At 30.0% G+C, this 19,632-nt stretch overlaps 2 protein-coding genes and 1 pseudogene across 2 annotated transcripts; 1 reads left to right on the top strand and 2 right to left on the bottom strand.

Moving 5' to 3' along the window:
* Window positions 1-1,040: 1,040 nt before the first annotated feature.
* LOC145955112 (serine/threonine-protein phosphatase 7 long form homolog) lies at window positions 1,041-2,421 on the bottom strand. The gene is made up of 5 exons (XM_083069816.1): window positions 2,353-2,421; window positions 1,795-2,275; window positions 1,560-1,740; window positions 1,384-1,474; window positions 1,041-1,304 (listed from the first exon to the last, which is right to left on the bottom strand). Exons 1-5 carry the CDS (start codon window positions 2,419-2,421, stop codon window positions 1,041-1,043), a joined length of 1,086 nt encoding a protein of 361 aa, XP_082925942.1.
* A 388-nt stretch (window positions 2,422-2,809) lies between these two features.
* LOC145955111 (uncharacterized) lies at window positions 2,810-6,475 on the top strand (annotated as a pseudogene).
* Window positions 6,476-11,723: 5,248 nt separating this feature from the next.
* LOC109805237 ((E,E)-geranyllinalool synthase) lies at window positions 11,724-18,679 on the bottom strand. The gene is made up of 12 exons (XM_020367252.3): window positions 18,302-18,679; window positions 18,014-18,206; window positions 17,681-17,901; window positions 17,370-17,493; window positions 15,883-16,001; window positions 15,002-15,225; window positions 13,832-13,950; window positions 13,650-13,748; window positions 13,335-13,553; window positions 12,740-12,872; window positions 12,396-12,641; window positions 11,724-12,301 (listed from the first exon to the last, which is right to left on the bottom strand). The coding sequence occupies exons 1-12, from the start codon at window positions 18,609-18,611 to the stop codon at window positions 11,987-11,989; spliced, it is 2,322 nt and encodes a 773-aa protein (XP_020222841.1). The 5' UTR covers window positions 18,612-18,679; the 3' UTR covers window positions 11,724-11,986.
* Window positions 18,680-19,632: the final 953 nt, after the last annotated feature.

The following is a 19,632-nucleotide window of genomic DNA, read 5'->3' as shown; positions in this document are numbered from 1 at the left end:
TACTGGGTAACCGATTTCTCAAAGGGATTTTTCCAAAATTTTGAAAAATCCCTTTGAGAAATCGGTTACCCAGTAACCGATTTCTCAAAGGCCCTTTTTTTTTTTTTTTTTCGTTTTCTATTTTTTTTTTCTGATTTTTAAGTTTTTTTTTTCAGATTTATAATTTTTTTTTAGTTTATCAGTTTAAAATATATAGAATTTTAAAAAAAAATTATAATGAAATTTAAAATAATTAATTTAGTTATTATTTTGAATTTAGATTATAAGAATGTATTTAAAATTAAATTTAAAGAATAAAATTAAATTTAATTAGAAAATTTAAAAAAGAAAATATTATGATAAATGACAACTTTAGATAAAAACAACATTAATTGAGATGAAGAAGTTGAAATAAAACCAAAATACAACAATAATATAGGAGTTCTAATAAAAAAGAACAACAACAGAATAACAATGCAGCAAATTAGAATCCAACTTTAATGATGTTTATGGCCACCCGTTCCACACCTCGGAGGTTGCCGGTTCCTTGTTGGGTTTCGACGACCAATGCGTGGTTGTTGTGGTTCAACCTGGTCCTCGTCATGTTGTATATTAACAGTATCAGTGGCTGGATTTGACGAACCACTTCCATGGACCTCAGAGTGATAAGACGAAAATGAAGGGAAATTCATGCTTTGCATGTAATTATATGCACTTTGTGGCGTGTGTATGTCGACGCCAAAAAGATTGCTCATGAAGTCCCCTGTTGGAGTTGTTGTTGATGGTGGTGTGTACATGAATTGTTCATGGTGTGTATGAAATGATGGATAAGACTGAGGATGTTGTTCCACAGTATAAGGTGGGTGATTATCTCCAGCCATTGCGAATGTTGTTGTAGTTGTTGTTGGGAGTTGCGTACTAGAAGTGGATGCATGAGATGAAGAATACTGGCTACAAAGAAATAATTTAGAATTAGCATGAAACCATTGTAAATACTCTGGAGTGTGTAGGAGAGGCCCTTGAAGTGGTTCCCCAAAAATAACATGTTTGCGTCTGTCTTTCTAAATGGAAATCCAGTCAGCATGTTGTTGAGCCCAGTTGGTGTCGCTATGTCCTCTCATGTCTATGTCGTGCAATTTATCAAGATTATGAGCTTCGTTGGGAATTGGTTGGCATAAGCCAAATTGCAATTGGACTCTATCAGTTTGATGCCAGACTACAACTGCAAATGAAGTTAAAGCAGTACAAGCAGTCCATATTCTAGAATCTTGATAAGCACGTGGTGGCAATGAGGACTGAAATTCCCTATATGGCAACCATAGAAACTGTAAAAGAAAAAGGTTAATTATTGTACTTGTTTGATGTAAAAGAGAGTATGTTTGAGAGAAGTTTACATTGTATTACCTCGTTATGGTTCATGTTGTCATATCTTAATCTGTAGCCTAGTAAGTCTCCATGGGGCGTCCCAGTAAATCTTAGCCCTCTTCCTGACCACCTAAAACATTTGTACAATTATAAAATTTTAGATTAAATATTTTACTTGTTTGATGTATTAAAGTGGTATAAAAATTAATCCATACCTCGATGCTAGCAGAAATGTAATATCCCGTTGGACTGTTGGTTGGATGGAGGGCATTCTATACCAAGCCCAAGACTGTAGAAGTAAAGAACATCCACCCATTTTCTTTGAGGATGGATAGATTGCCCTACACAATTCTCTATACAAATGTGCCAAACAAGCAGAACCCCAACTATATCGTCCTGCACGTTCCAAGTCAGCCAATAATGGTAAATACATTAAGTGAATTCTATTACCTGACTTGTCTGGCATAATGACACCACCGATCAACCCTAAGATATATGCTCGACAATGTTGAAGCAATTGTTGTTGAGTGGGTTCATCTGGTAGTGCAATTGCATGGTCTCTTATCCATTTGAGTTTTATGGTTGAGCCAACTAGAGCTTCCCCTTTTGGAGGTACGAAGCCTAATAACTCGTAACATAATTCATCCCAGTCAAACAAAGTTGGTCCTGTTACTGGTTTGCCGTCAATCCTTAAACCCAATTGTAGTGCCACATCTTCCAAAGTCACCGTGCACTCACCAACCGGGAAGTGAAAAGTATGTGTCTCAGGTCTCCACCTCTCCACCAAAGACGTTATCAAACAATCATCGATTTTAAAATGTCTTATTTTTGCAACCTCGGCAAAGCCAACAACCTCCAACAAATTCTCAATTCTTGGGTCAGGTGCAGGCATGGAATGATAGTAAGATTGAATGATTTGATCACTTGTTGTCTGCGAAAATGGTAGAATTAAAATGTTTGTAAAAGATAATATTAGTTGTCAACATTATGCAATGTATAATAACTTACCATAAGATGAGTATCATTTGACCTATGAAGGTGTTGTTTCCACAACATAGTTGAAGATGAAGAAGACATTATTGAAGAACAATAGCAACGAAATTGAATACTGCAATAGCTGAAGAGAAATGATCTTTGGTTGTGTGTTTAATGTTGGATTGTATGTAGTGTATATATAGTGGAAAAAATTAATGGTTGATGCAGAGTAATGAATGCTTGGTACCAGAGCGTCAGAAAAGTTATTGCTATGTGCAGGGTGTCATTGATGCAGGGTGTCATTGATGCAGGGTGTCAGTGATGCAGGGTGTCATTGATGCAGTGTCCCAGAGCGTTAGAAAAGTTATTGCTTTGTGCAGAGTAATCAATGCTGTGTCCCAGAGCGTCAGAAAAGTTATTGCTTTGTGCAGGGTGTCATTGATGCAGTGTGTCATTGATGCAGGGTGTCAGTGATGCAGTGTCCCAGAGCGTCAGAAAAGTTATTGCTTTGTGCAGAGTAATCAATGCTGTGTCCCAGAGCGTCAGAAAAGTTATTGCTTTGTGCAGGGTGTCATTGATGCAGTGTGTCATTGATGCAGGGTGTCATTGATGCAGTGTCCCAGAGCGTCAGAAAAGTTATTGCTTTGTGCAGGGTGTCATTGATGCAGTGTGTCATTGATGCAGGGTGTCATTGATGCAGTGTGTCATTGATGCAGGGTGTCAGTGATGCAGTGTCCCAGAGCGTCAGAAAAGTTATTGCTTTGTGCAGGGTGTCATTGATGCAGTGTGTCATTGATGGAGGGTGTCAGTGATGCAGGGTGTCATTGATGCAGTGTCCCAGAGCGTCAGAAAAGTTATTGCTTTGTGCAGAGTAATGAATGCTTGGTCCCAGAGCGTCAGAAAAGTTATTACGGTTGTTGAATGTAATTGATTGACTCCTAACTCCACCTTCTATTTAAATGATACGAATGTTGGGTTCAAATGCAAAGTCCAATTGAGCTAAGCTTTGTTGTTTCTGTGTGTTAGTCCTTGTCTACAACAATGTCTTCCTCTTCTTTGAATGTGTTAGTCTTTTTCAATGGTGAAATCACTCAAACAACTCAAGGAGATACTTTTGTATCCTCTGACACAATATTTTTATCAATTAGATCACGTATCACACTTGATGCGTTGAAAGCTAAGATCCAAAGAAGAATTTCGTTACCACAACCACATTCAGTTGATCAACTTTACTTTCGGTATCCACAAGTGGTAGGCGAAGGAATGCTTCATTTCCGGGCTGTCAAGCTTACCGACGATGAAGATGTTCATGGTATGATTCAAATGATTCGTTCCCTTAAACATCTAACTTCTGCTGAACTATATGCAGATCTCACACCAATTATTTCTGAAGAACAAAACCAACCTTCTACCTATGAAAACCAGCCTTCTACCTATGAAAACCAGCCTTCTTCCTATCAAAACCAACCTTCTTCCTATCACAACCAACCTTCTTCGTATGAAAACCAACCTTGTTTTTATGAAACCCAACCTTCTTCATATCACAACCAACCTTTTTATCATCAAAACCAACCATCATTAGACGATTTTCATACACATGGATCATTTACCAACCTCCTTACATCTGGAGTCCAACAAGAAGAACAACAGCAAGGAGTCCCTGAAGTTGGAGTTCCTGAAGAAGAAGTTGGTCCTTTCAGTGAGGGGGAAGATGATGCAAGACTCCAACAAGACGATGAACAAGATGAGGAAGATCGTGTTGTACAACAATCTCAGCACGTAAGCACATTCAGTTTTCCTTCACACATGCATAATGTTGATTTGCAAACAGATTTCACCGACCCAGAGTATAGACATGCACTTGACCATGTTGATGTCGAGTACTCTCTTGACAGCCTATTTCAAGGCATGACTTTCAACACAAAGGAGGAAGTCCAACATGTTCTAAATGCATACCATATAAAGAAAGGTTTGTATTACAGGGTGGAGAAATCGTCACCAACGTTAATTGTTGCACGCTGTGTTAACAGTACATGTGATTGGAGGTGGAGAGCGGCTTTTATTACTAAAAGCCAAAAATGGGAGCTTCGTAAGGTATCAGGTGAACATTCTTGTTCATCACCTATTATTACACAAGATCATGTTAACCTTGGCTATGTATATATTAGCAAAAGTATTCTTCCTTTGGTGGAGAGTGATCCATCCATTTCTATTCCAACAATAATAGCACACATCAAAAGTGCTGAAGGGTACACGATCTCATACCGCAAAGCTTGGATGGCAAAGCAAAAGGCAATTGAAGACTTACATGGTAACTGGGAACAATCTTACCATGATTTACCCAAGTTGCTTAGTGCCCTGAGTGGATTTCTTAATGGATTTGTTGTTGAGAAGCAAACAAGGCCACTATACAACCAACAAGGTGAGATGGTTCATCATTATGTTCAATTCCATAGAGTATTTTGGACATTTAAACCTTGTATCGATGGGTTCAAATACTGCAAACCCATTGTTCAAGTTGATGGCACATTCTTGTATGGCAAATACAAAGGAACTCTCCTTGTGGCCGTGGCTCAAGACGGTAACAACAAAATCTTTCCAATTGCCTTTGCAATTGTTGAGGGTGAAACAGCAGAGGCATGGTTTTTCTTTCTACATTATCTCAAAAGACATGTTTGCCCTCAAGATGGCCTTTGCTTAATTTCGGACAGGCACGAATCTATCAAAAATGCCTACGCTAGACAAGGCAGTGGTTGGACACCCAAGAATTCAGTGCATGTATTTTGTATTCGCCATATAGCTCAAAACTTCATGAGGCATTTCAAGAATACGGAACGAAAAAAATTAATCATCAACATGGGTAGGTACTTAGCATCATTAATTACTTCAATTTGTTTCACCATATTTCAACATTACTAAATTATTCATTTTTTCCTGATCTGATTTCACAGCTTATGGGATGACTGAGCCAAGATTCAATTACTACTACAATACGCTAAGGAGCGAACCAGAAACCGAAGGTGTAATTGAATGGCTCAACACCATACCAAAAGAACAATGGACTCTTGCATGAGATGGTGGCCGACGATGGGGACACATGACTACCAACTTGGCTGAGGCAATTAACTCCATTCTTAAAAAAACAAGAAATTTGCCAATTTCTGCAATCATCATGTCGACTTATAAGAGATGTAATGCCTTATTCATCCAAAAGGGGAAGGAAGTCGATGCTAAACTTAGGGCTGGCCAAGTTTATACGGATATAATGAATAGGGCCATGAGAGATGCAGAATCAAAGGCTAATAGTCATCATGTCCTCGAATTTGATCGTCACAGTACACGTTTTTTGGTGCAAGAGACCATTAACCCAACTGGAACTTTCACGGTTAGACTACATGACAACTGGTGTGACTGTGGAAAATTCCAAAAGCTACACATGCCATGCTCCCATGTTGTTGCTGCATGTAAGCATGTTCACCATGATTATAAATCTTACATACATCCGGTATACACATTACAATATGTTTCAAATGTGTATAACGAATTATTTGGTGAACTGCCTAATGAATCTTATTGGCCGGATTGTGAAGAACCGCAAATCATACCAAATCCAGAACACATTAGAAATAAAAAAGGTCGTCCAAAGTCATCCAGAATACGCACTGAAATGGATATGGTTGAACCAGGCCAACCAAGAAGGTGTTCTCTCTGCAGGAATGTCGGTCACTCAAAGAAGAAATGTCCTTATCGTCAAGGGAGTTCAAGTCACCAAGCTTAAAATGTCATCAAACTTTCCAAATATTGTATTTTCTTTACTATCATTTTAAATAAAAATTGTCTTTTTTTAATTAATTTAAATTCATATTTATTTCATTATTTATTTATTTAATAATTATTTTATTATTTATTCTTATTCTAAAAACTTAACTAAATTATTTTATTTACAATTAATACAAAATTTAAAAATAACTTAAAATTTAACAGTGATACAACATAGGTGGAACCAGAAGTAGAAGCTATGATGTTCAAATGAATAAAGTTGTAACAGTGATACGTCATTTTCTGGGATCAGTAACACATGTTAATTTAAAGGTACTGACATCCTAATAAATGTGGTTGTCCATCTGATTCATTACCCAAATTGAATTCTTCAACAACCCACCAAATTGGTCATAAACATCATTAAAGTTGGATTCTAATTTGCTGTATTATAATTTTGTTATTGCTCTTTTTTATTCGAACTCCTATTTTATTGTTGTATTTTGATTTTTTTTCAACTTCTTTATCTCAATTAATGTTGTTTTTATCTAAAGTTGTCATTTATCATAATATTTTCTTTTTTTAAAATTTTCTAATTAAATTTAATTTGATTCAATTTTATTCTTTAAATTTAATTTTAAATACATTCTTATAATCTGAATTCAAAATAATAACTAAATTAATTATTTTAAATTTCATTATAATTTTTTTTAAATTCTATATATTTTAAACTGAAAAACTAAAAAAGAATTTATAAATCTAGAATAAAAAATTTAAATTAAAAAAAACAAAAAAGAAAACAGAAAAAACGAAAAAAAAAGGGCCTTTGAGAAATCGGTTACTGGGTAACCGATTTCTCAAAGGGATTTTTCAAAATTTTGGAAAAATCCCTTTGAGAAATCGGTTACCCAGTAACCGATTTCTCACCTACAAAACTAGGTGGTATATTTAGGTAAATATATTTCACTCTGGGTTATTTAAATAAATAAATAAAAAAAACAGTATATTAAAAAAAAAAAGTCCTTTTTTACAACTCATACTACACTTTTTGACACTTTACACTACATTTTATGATAAATTTTTATAAAATTAATTATTATGAATAATATATAAATATGAATATAAAAAATGAAATTACATAATAAAAAAAATTTAATAAAAAAAATTAGATATTACAAAGAATTACCATAAATTACACAAAATTAAATTTTCAAAAAAAAAATGAATTTTTGAAAATGAAGTTTAGTTGTTATAGCTTAACTTAAATATAATTGTCTTCATATGTAAAATATTTAATTAGATTCTAAAAAAAATAAAATTTTGAAAATGAAGAGGTGTGAATTTTCGAATGTGTTAACATTTTTAAAATTTAATTTCTATAATATTATTTAATACGTTTTGAAAACTAAATTCAGAAAATTTATCTATTATCAAAAATAAAATTGTGATACTTGGTTTGGAGAAAGAGTTTTGGAGGAAAATTAGAAAAAGCTTGGAGGGAAATTACAAAAAAAGCAGAAGGGGAAATTACTCTCTTCTCTCACTTTCTCTTCCCCTCTCTCTCACCCTAGCCATCACCACCGCCCTCACCAGGTCCGCGCGCGCGTTAGGACAGAACGCTCAGGACGGGCTCCGCGCACGCCAGGTGCGGCCGCTCAGGACGGAGGTACGCCCAGCTGACGGAGGGAGAAGCGGAGGTATTTTTTTTCTTCTGATTCTGTAGTTTCCACCTTGGATCCGATGAAAACTCTACATTTTACATTTCGTGCTAAACACCATTTCTTCTTCAAGCACACGGATCACTCTAATGAAAATTTCTTATAAACTCTTTACTTATTTTTAAGACACAGTATAAACATCCCGCAGCAAGTGCTCTTATAATAAGGAAAATGTGCATTTAGTGTTTCTTAATATTTTAAAAATTAAAAATAAAATAAAAGTGGTAATGAAATAGATGATTATTTGAAAGGAACATAAGAAGTTATTTATTTTTCTTCCTTAACATTTTATGGATATAATAGTCTATTACTAATAGAAAAAGATATTATACACTTTGTATTCATAAGTATATATCTAAAGAGGACATCAGAATTTTTTTTCTTAACATTTGAAGAATATAATTATCTATTAAAAAATAAAAACAAAATATAATTACACAATTTATACAATGCATGTGACATTATAATAAGTATAGATGTTTAGGTAGTTATATATATTTTTTTTATCATTGAGAAAAATTTAAATTATATATTTGTACTGACTTGTACCTTTTTTGAAACGTAGAATTGTGAAAAAAAAACAACTAAAGTTTTAGGTAAAATTTACATTTTATATTTAATTTAATATAATTTATCAAATTTTATTTATTTTAATAACTAAAAATTGTTAATCAAAACTTTATAATTAAATATTTCTAACATTTCACTATCGGTGTATTGAAAAAAATTCATTCAAATTATCCTTTAACATTGGTAATATCTAATTACGTTCAATAATAGTAGTAATTATAAGCATTATCAATACTATTTTAGAATCAATGTAAAATTTATATCATCCTTTTATATAATTTTTTTTTTAATATAGTATTAATATATATATAATAAAAATGAATATTAATTAAACACTTTTTTTCTACTTTTTGTAATATCTTTATTTTTAAAAATAAGTTAAGATCTTTAATACCATGATAGTCGTTATAAATCATATTTTAAGTGAGACTTAAAGTATAATTTAATTTAAATTATTAAATACTAATTATTAATTATATTATTTACTTAATGTCATGTCATAGTTAACATTATAATTATAATGATCAATAAATAGATGTTGATAAGATCCAAATTGTGAATTTTATAAGATTTGAAAAATTAAAATCTCGAATTGAATATTATAAGAGATCAAAAGTTTAATATAATCATTTTTCTAATTTTTTTTTAAACTTATACTTGCAACTAATTCAATCTTTCTTCTTGTATTTAGTCTATATTTTAAGGACAGGTGGTTATAGACACTATAACAAAAGAAAAAAAAAACTTTTGATAATATTTAAAAAATATTATCTAATTATGTATAAATATTGTTAATTTATTTTTATAACATATTATTAAATGTTGTATATATAATCTATATTACTAACGGCTTTTAATAATATTTTTACATAATTAGGTAACATTTTTTTAAATATTATCAAAGTGATATTTTATAATATTTAATAATGTTGTTAAGTTTTAGTTAACTTTATAAAACAATAATTAGTTTTAATATAGATGTTGCTATCAATTATACTTTATAACTCCTAACCTCCTACTAGTTCTTTAAGATTAAAAACATTTTTATTTAGTCATCATAAAATCTATTTCAAATATCAAAATTTATTTATCTTAAGGATAACTCTATAATTATATATACTCTTTATGTGTCATTCATTTACTTGATATAAGACTTTGATTTTGAAACAATTAGATATTGGAGAAGTGTATTCTTTATGTGACATTTTTCTACTTAATATGATACTTTAGTTTTGAAAATAATTAGAAAAATAATATTGAGATAAAAAAAAATGTTACTTTATTTATAGTAACATTTTTTTAAAAAAATTGCAAAATAACATATTTATTCAATTTATAGTAACATTTTAATAAATATAAATAAATAAATGTTGCTAAAGAAGTAAAATGTTATAGTGAAAGTACAAAAACATTCACTACTATTTTTTTTTTTGTTAAAGATAAGAAAAATTACAAAGATGGTCGCAATGAAGATTGAATTTAAGTCCTCATGTTTCTAACTATCTCCAACCCCTCCTCACCTAACCACTAAGCTAACCCTAGTGGTCATTAAACACTCACTACTATAGTGTTGTACCAACACCACCCTATCTCTTGTGTTAAACTGTTCTAATGTTGCATAATAATCTGCTATTTATTGTTATTTTGTCTTAATTTAATGTTAAGTTTTTGACAATATTTTATTTATTTTATTAAGTGTGCAACAAATAGAAATACAAAAATGAAACCAAGGGAATTAAGGGATAAGATAGAGAAAATCTAAAGGATGAACACATGCACGATAGCACTTGTGTGATGTATGATGGTGCTTCAAGAGAAGCACACCCAACATGCACGACCATGCTTTCTTTATAGCATCCCTAAATAACAAAGCATGTTCACACCACTGATGAAGCACGACTGTATTTGCCCACAAGCATGTCCATGTTTCCTGTTTTAATGAAACACACCCAAGTTATTGAGCATGACTATGCTTAATGAGATGCACTATCGTGCTTAAAAGTTCATCCTAAATTTTGAATATAGATAGGATGTCTTAAACACATTAAAATCATTCAATTTTTAGTTTTAGTTTTATATTTTCTCTTTTTCTCCTATTCTAAGATTATAATGTAATTATTTCTCGTGAATGGTGATGAATTTAATGAATTTTTTTTGTCAATTGTCATATTATTTTAGTGTTTTTAATTTTTATTGTAGTTAATTGAAAGTGCATGAACAAACTCTTTTGATTAATAGAACTTTAAAATAATTGAATTATGGAAACTTGCATGATGAAGTTGTTTTCTTAATTCCCAATTGAATTAATTTATTTATTTGTTTATGTGTTTTTATGCTTAATTTGTTTTACGAATAATCTTACAATCAATTTAGGAATCCTAAAATAAAGACTATTGGCTTCTTAGGACCAATGGGTTGTCAATAATTTCATAAATAAATTGGCGACAATATTTTATTATTCTATCGAGATTAGTAAGTCACAATCAAGGGTTTAATCTTTGAATCTTGTTCCTTCTATTTTTTGTTTTAATTGTTATTTTCTATCTTTTGAATCTTGTTCCTTCTATTTTTTTTTTGTTTTAATTGTTATTTTCTATCTTCTCTCAAAACAAATTTATATCCCTTCAAATTGTTGAAAATTATGATTATATTGGTAATTACTTGAACCTAGTCCTTTGAGTTTGATATCTAGCTTTTTCTCATTAGTACTACAATAAATTACATTTGTCTCTAAGTACATTATAAACACAACACCTTACTATCGCTATCCAATACCACTATGCCTACCATTATTATAGTTGACTAGTATTATTACTGCAACCTACCACCATTGTTGTTGTCATTTACCATCACCAATGTTATTATCATCGTCACAATTCTCCCCACCATCGTTTTCATTAAGATAACAATAAGTTATTATGATAATTAAGATTAAAAATAATATTATAATAAATTTAATATTATTTTATTTGTATTGTTCATTATTCACCAAATATTGTACATAATTAAAAGATGTTTAATACCTTGAACATTTGTGGTGCAATGTTTTTCTTATTCTTAACCTTAATGTGTATCAAACAAATCCAATAAATTAGAAGGAATATCCTAAAATACAATATTATTATGGATAACGTGCCAAATATAAAATGCCATCCAAAACACATTTACTAATAAGGATATAAAGGAGAACATTTACTAATAAGGGTATGTCACCGGTGTTAAATGTTGGCGACTGTATTTTTTAAAGATCAAACAAAACAGACGAGATATTTCTCTTGAGACAATACTACTTATTGAAAACCTATCTAGGATAATCTTCCAAGATAATGAAAAATGGAAAATGGAAAAGAAAGCGAATTCCTTAATAACATTTTATTTTATTATTTTAGTCGGATAAAATAGTTGAACAGGAAGATACCCCTAATAATACTATGAATAAAAAAAAATACCCCTAATACTAGGGGAAAAAGCACCAATGACATAGTAGTGTCAAGTGTGATTTTATTACAATAGCTAATTAACATGTTATGTATACATCGAGCTTTGAGATTTAGATAAAGCCCGAGTACTTACTGCATTCTTGCATCGTTCTTGTTGATATTAAATGCATAGATAGAATCTTAGAGGGACTTAATGTTTCTTCCACTTAGAGGAAGATAAAATGCTTTATTAATATCCTCCAGCAGTTGGGTATTAGAGTCAAACGCATTACAAGAGTGGTAGAGCATCTGAAAAATTTTCAAGCATGTCAGATGCAGCAACTTGCATGGCTTGGCTAAATCACTTTCACCTTCAACTATAACATGTTGAAGGAACTCTTTCGTCTTTTTCTCAATTATCTCTCTCCCCAAACCAATTGAATCCTCTATCCCAAAATTTGGGTTCTTCCTCAAGTTGAGCTCAAGAAAATTCCACTTTCCCTCTTCAATTTCCCTCTGTTATACAACACGAAATCAAACTCATGAGAGGATTTTTATTTTTAATAGCAACTAATTAACTAGTTTTTTTTTATATTAATTATTTAACTACCTTGTAACCCTGTATATCATTTAATAGACGACATATAAGCATTAGTAGTTTAGTGATGGTTTCATATTGAGGTGGCCTGAGATTCTCGTATGACAAGTCAGGATCTAGAAACCATGAAGCTGGAAGAATAATGGTGTGTGCTGCAATGGAGATCTCTCCATTCTTCAAGTACTCATCCAATGATGGTACCTTTCCTTCTTTGCTCCACATTGCTTCCTTTAGCCACGAAAGGATAGTTTCATACCACTTCACAAAAGCAACACTCCCATGTTAATTATTATTTATTAATTAATGATTGGTTAAGTATATATACCAATTAAACCACTTGAATTTAGAAAGCTTACTATATCTTGTAGACTATTCTTTATATCATGAATCCCCCCTTGTTCGAGATATTTTTCAGCAGCTTCGTCCACGAGATTATCAAGAGCATCAAATATGACTTTTCCGTGGCTACTTAAGCCTTCAGAATCCCATCTGTCATACATAGAGCGAAAGGAGCTATATTAGGTTAAAAAAATACATGTCGTAAAATAATTTTATATAATTTTTACCAGCAAAAAGAATATTATATAAGGAAAAGGATAAAGAATATAAGGGTTACCTTATAAGTTTAAGTGTAATATTATTGTTAATAATTGTTAGTTTATTAGAATAATTGGTCAGTTGTTATTAGTTTGTTTGAGTTAATTGTTAGTTTTAGTTAGCTCCATATATGGAACATTTACACACTATTTATTGTATTTTTTATCAATAAATTATAAAATAATTTTCTGATACTCTTCTATTTCTATTTTGAGTTTTATGATTGTATGACCACAATTTGTTATGTTAGTGTTAGTTATATTTTCCTTGAACCCTCTTCATCTCATATTTCTATTTATGGTTGAGATGAAGTACAAGTTAAAAAAGAGGGGCAAATGGTAATAATATTTACACCTTCTAATTGCATTGGTGAAATCTTTTAACTCACTGAGAGACCCTTTTGTGTCAAAGAAATCATCCGCAACTATGACCATTGTAGCACTCTTTGCCACAAGCGTTCGTATGTAACTGTCTTGAGGAAAAGAGGTAGTGGCAGCAGCTATAGCATAGTAACAATATGTTGTCTTCTCTCTTCCAAATCCCATATTCCTTAGACCATAACTTTGGGCCCACCTGTTGCAATATCAAAAATCAGATACACACGAGTCAGAGATATATTAATCCAAAATAAAATGTATTTGTTCACCAAAAATTTCGAATAAATCAAACCTCAACATTTCTTCTAATTCTCTTCTGAAAATTGATTGCTTAAACTCGTAATTTTGCATGGCAAGTTCTAAGAGATCAACGATGTAAAAGTGTGAAATCCTACACCAGAGATTTGTCAATCAACGTTGGTGTTCAAGACAAGGCAACTTAATTTCCAAAACAAAAATGTTATGAAAATATACCTAATATGTGAGGTCTTTCCTTTCCATAGGAAATTATTGGCTTCATTTTCTTCTATCCACATCCTCTGGTCCAAATGATCCATTTGGGCCAGCAATGGAATATTCAATTCACGTTGAACCTATGACAAGTTGAAGGATAAACGTTTTAATTAGTTGGAACTATTTTCGCATAAAGATTAATTAATGTTTTATATGGAACTCCAATGATGTGAAATTGTTTTCATGCACGTTGGTTAGTGAAAGTGTTAAGAAGTAAAAAAAAAAAACTTTTCACACTCTATTACTTTTCAATGACAAGTGCCAGCTAGTTTTATACCCTTATTACTATTATTATTATTATTATTATTTATGTGATTTTAAATAATGAAATAAAATTTCCGAATTAATGAAGTTGTAAAATCAATAATAATTTTTTAAAAAGACTTCATTCCAAAATCTAAAGTGTCAAAATCGACAATTTAATATCTGAATGATATTAAAATTTATATATAAGAATAAATTAATATTGAGAACTTCATTTTGAATTATTATTCATTAATTTGCATTCAAATCGACTTGAATATATATATAATAAATTTTATTCTATTAGAGAAAATAGTGTAATTTTAAAAATAAATTAAATTTGATTGATATAAAGATTTCCTAGAGAATGTAATTCACCTCTAAAAATTATATGCACGCTAAATAATTTAATTAAAAAATTCATTTCCAGTTAATACAGCAGTACCACACACAAACATTAATTTTATACGTAAGAAAATTTTTGCCACCAAAACAAAAAAAATTCTAATGCTAATGAAAAGAAAATCCTTTGTAATCATTTCTGTGTACTTTCTAATAAAAAAAATCACTTATAATTAAACTGAAAATACTAAAGTTATTAGCATAAATAGTTCCATGTATTCTTTAATTAACTATTAAAATTTGATATTTAACTTGGATATAAATTGTAACTGAAAATATATATCGTTTTACTTTTAAAAAAGTTGACTTGGTACAAAAAATTACACCTTAATATCGTTTTTTGATCTCTACTTTCAGTGGACTACTATACTTTTAAGAAAAGAAAATCTCTTTTAAATAATTATTCACAATCACTCTTAAATTAATTAAAAGGCATGAAATGTCTCTTTTATAAAAGACTGAAAAGTATAGGAAGGTCCACCATACCATTTGTTGGAATTGGGAGAATCTCCCCTTACGGTTTTTTTTAGTTAGCAAGCTTTTCTGAAGCAGATCCCTCGCGAAAGATTTGACATCCTCAAGTTCATTTTCCCCACAGAAAATCAGGTTTGAGGCTCTGTACATTAAAAGCATTGTAGTTGAAAAATGTTCTGGCTCCTTTTCAACATGTGTTCTAATTTCTTCATCTTCTAGAAACCAACGAAAGCTCACTGCATATTGCATTTGAACTTTAATGAGTATATTTTTTTTAGTAAAATATTGGGCTCAACTTAGCAACGAACAAGTTCTTCTCAGGTAGTTTTCTTCATGATTAAATTTTCTTTTTTTACTGATTAGGAAATATAATGATGTCAACAGTTATCCGTTCAAGCACACCTTACAAATATTAAGGAAAAAAATGTTAGTTTTTTTTCTTTGAAGAGAATAACAAAAATGTTAATATTAATGATTATCAAATTTTCAGAAAAAAATGTGAATTAATAACTAAAATTGTTTCCTTTAAAAATAATTAATATATAAAAAAATAGTGTAATACTTGTCTAACAATAATTAATCTATTTGTTATTTTAATAAAAAAATATAATATTATTTTTAAAGTTCTTAAACTCCATTCCAATCTGATAAAACATAATGTCGATATATGTGTAGTAGCCATATGTGTGTGTGAGAGGATAAGTACGTGCATAAAGTTAATGTTATATTTATTGTGAAGAGAAATTTTGGGGAATCATGTTCATTAAGAAGATCCTTTCTTGTAACAGAGTAAACAAATTTCAATAGGCATGCTTATTTGTAAAAAATAACTAGCTTAATTCTATAAGTTATGTGTGTGTGTAAAATTTAGTTAATTTGAAAGGAGGTCATACATGATGGTGATACATTATTTCCATGCATCCTTAGGAGCTGAAATGCCAAAGAGTCTTTGTGAAGTTGAGCTGCAAACATATTGGTGGATTTCACCCATGATTCTTGCTCCACATAGTTCCTGTATATATGTCGGGTGAAACTCAAGATATATAGCAGATTGGCTTAATTACTGTAGATTATTCAACAATAATGAGCAATTAAAATGTATATGATCACTTCTATTCATTTAGGATATTTATATCTATTTATAGAGATAGATATAGATAAATTTCTAATTGATTCCAATAACATTCTTAAAAATTATTTATTTAATATTTAGTAAATAAATATTATATATTATATTTTAATGAATTTTTTAATCTCGACAATAGATTAAAAGAAGGATTTTGGAAGGTTTTATCTTATTTGATTCTTTTTTTTAGTTGTATTCATAAATGACTAGCAATTTATTTTATTTTTTGTTTATTGTATTTTTATTAATATATATATATATAAAATAAAAAAATATAATAAAAATGAAAATTCTAATATTTTTTTATTTTCTTAAAGAACAAAATGTTTGTTATACTTAATCATCTTTAAAACAGTATATCTTAATTATATTAAATTTACGTCAGTCTTTTATTTTTCTCACCTAATTCCAATGAGAGTTGCTTGTCTTATGAAACAACTCAAATCCCGATTTCTTGCCATTGGAGAACTCTGATGTGACAACATAAGTTGCTTGAAGAAGAGAGAGAGTTGTTTCTTCAAGCAGATCTTATTTAACATATTTGGGAACGTTTCGAAAATAATAATGATGAAAATTAATTTCGTATAATGTTTATGTATTTACTATTGTTTTATTTTATTTTTAATATCTACTTATTGTGTATTTTTTTCTCGTAATTTATTTTCTTTCATTGTAGTGCAATTATCCTTTTTAATAAAAATTTAAATTTGATTCATAAATTATTAGAAAAAAAAATCTAAAAGTTGAATTTCTTAAAGTTTTTTATTAATGGAGTAAATTTGTATTTGAGTTGCTAAATGCTGACATGACACACTAGGAACTATTTTTTTCATTTTTCAATACATAAAACAATTCAAATGAGTTGCTTCCATTGAAGATGCCCTAAAACCCTTTCATAATGATTGATACATTAAAATTTTTAACAAAAATTAAAGCATACATTAATCAATTATAACCAAATATAAATTCAAATCATTTAGGTGTAAACATTATGAATTTATAATAAATATACCGTGTACGGATAAAACTATTAGTTTGGACAATTTTAAAAATATTTATTTATCTCCTGAATGCATAAATTTAGTGTTATTGTGTATTGTAGTAATGATATATTGTATCAATTTTATAAATTAATCATATAACAATGGTATGTAAATGTTTTTCTTTTTCCCAACATTTACAATCTCTAGAAATTGTGTTGTTTTCTTTTGCCAATACATATAGACCACGTTGTCTCCTAAATACGGCCTTTACCTGTAGACTGTGGCCAAAATTTCTTCAATCTCTTCATCAAAGTGCTCAGCCAACCCTAGCCTTTGTAAATGGTTTACAATGCAAAGCTTTATAAGGTCCTCATCCATGGGATATGTTTGTGGAACTGTAGCAATGTCAAAAGATTTTTCAAACGAAAAACAAACAAAGGAAGCAAAATAATAAGTAATTAATTAAAGACAACAAATTAAGTGTTTAGATCTGTTTATAAGGTATCTGAACTTAATCATAACAGTTTGTAATTAATTTGTTTAATTTGGTTCTTAAGAGAGAAATTAAAACTAGGTCCAAACCTCCGTTAGGGCATCTTTGAATCAGAGACTGTAAATAGGTCAGACACTCAATCTTCCCAGTAGCCATGAATGCTTTTGCAGTAGCAGATGGTGATTGGAACAGTGAACCATCACTACTCAGATTGCTACATATATCTTCTTCACTTACTCTATATGAAGCTGGCAAAGATTCAAGATATGATAACAGTGGTGGGAAGCAATTCTTCCCCACAAGTTCCTCACTATTCATTCAAATTCAGCAAAAAAATATCTTAGTCATGAAGCCAAGAATAATAGTCAAAGAAAAACTAATGAACAAATTAAAATATTTTGAAGGGAAGATTCGATGAGTACTTGTGGAGAAGATTTTGTTGATGGCTAAAGATACTTGACACTGTCCTGGTCAGTGCATCAGAAAACACAATTTCTAAACCAGCACTCTGTGAAAGCTGAACTATGGCAGGAAAAACAATACTAAACCAACGTGGGTAATAGTTATCGATATCATTTAGCAGCTTCTCAATATTTGTTTTAATGAAGACCAAACCTAAGATAAATATATATATATATGTAAAAAAAGATTAATGAGTTACTAATTAATAATATGAAACAATATGAAAAGCATGTAAGTATATATAGAACCTCTGTCGATCATTAATGCACCGGTGTTCCACTTTCTGAGTGCTACTATTGAAACCAGAGTTGCTGGAAGCGTTTCTAATGTAGGTTTGCCAAAGGCATCACACTCACCCCAAAACCCTTCTTGATTTTGGTTGTTAAGAAGCCATTCCAAGCAATTTTTGAACATGGGTTGGGTATTGTGGGAATCAGGTATCATTGCTAACCATGCAGTATCATAAGCTGAAGGACATATAAAAGTGTAAGGATCAACATTTGAGGAGAATAACTTCCCCTTAATCTTTTCGATAAGGGAGGATGAAGGAGACTCCATTAATTTAGGAATAAAAAAATGGACAGATTTGGAATACGATTTATCAACTTCGTTTATGAGTGAGATCAACTCCGGGCAAGCATGCTTTATTTATAGAGAAATTTCTCTACTGTACCCTTACATATTTAAAGGGCTTTGAAATTGTTTTTGTTTCTTTTTAAATATTTCAACATTTGATTTAGAATTCTTTATATTGTTAACACGTTTATATTTTTTATTTTAATATATATTTTTTAAAATTCTATATATATATATATATATATATGAAATATTTGAATTTAATAAGAATATTTTTAATATATTATGAGCTATGATAAACTAAAAGTTTTTATACTTGCGTATAAATTATAAGGAGTATATTAAATAAAAAATTTACAAAATTTCTCTCAATTTTAGCAAATAAAATCTTGTTGTATTTTTCTTAAAATTATTTTTATTTCTACAAAATAATTAGAAACATTTAGACCAAATATTTTATGAAAAAAATAATAAATTAATTACTTAGATTATTTGTTTGTTAAAAATATATCACTTAGTATGAAAGAAAAAAATGAAAGAGAAAAGAAAAAAAAAACTTACATTTTACAACATTTTTATTAATTTAAAAAATTCTCTGTACCAAGCATCCTAATTTATAAAGGTAATGTAATAATTCCCTTATTTATAATCTGTTTCAGGAGTTTCAAACATGCATGGAACTTGGCCTCTTTGTGTTGGTGTCAATACATTATTCAACAGTGTCGTTCAGTGGGGTATTCAATCAATAAATATTCACGACAAAATGTCCTTTACTAGTGTTTAATTAAAAAAATTAATCGATAAAAATATTGAAAATTATGTTTCATAAAGTATTATAAATTTGGGTGAAAATGAATTAGGAACACATTTATCCGATTTGCAGGTAATGTGCTTAATGTAACATCCCGTAATTTGCAATATGTATACACTTAATAATTGAAATTTGACGTTCTAACACATGGTTAGACAACCCTATGAATAAATATCAGAAAGTTGCATCAAG

The sequence above is a fragment of the Cajanus cajan genome, chromosome 2, assembly GCF_000230855.2.
Source record: "Cajanus cajan strain Asha chromosome 2, NIPB_CcT2T_4, whole genome shotgun sequence".
Lineage (NCBI taxonomy): Eukaryota > Viridiplantae > Streptophyta > Magnoliopsida > Fabales > Fabaceae > Cajanus > Cajanus cajan.
This window is presented reverse-complemented; position numbering and strand designations above follow the sequence as displayed.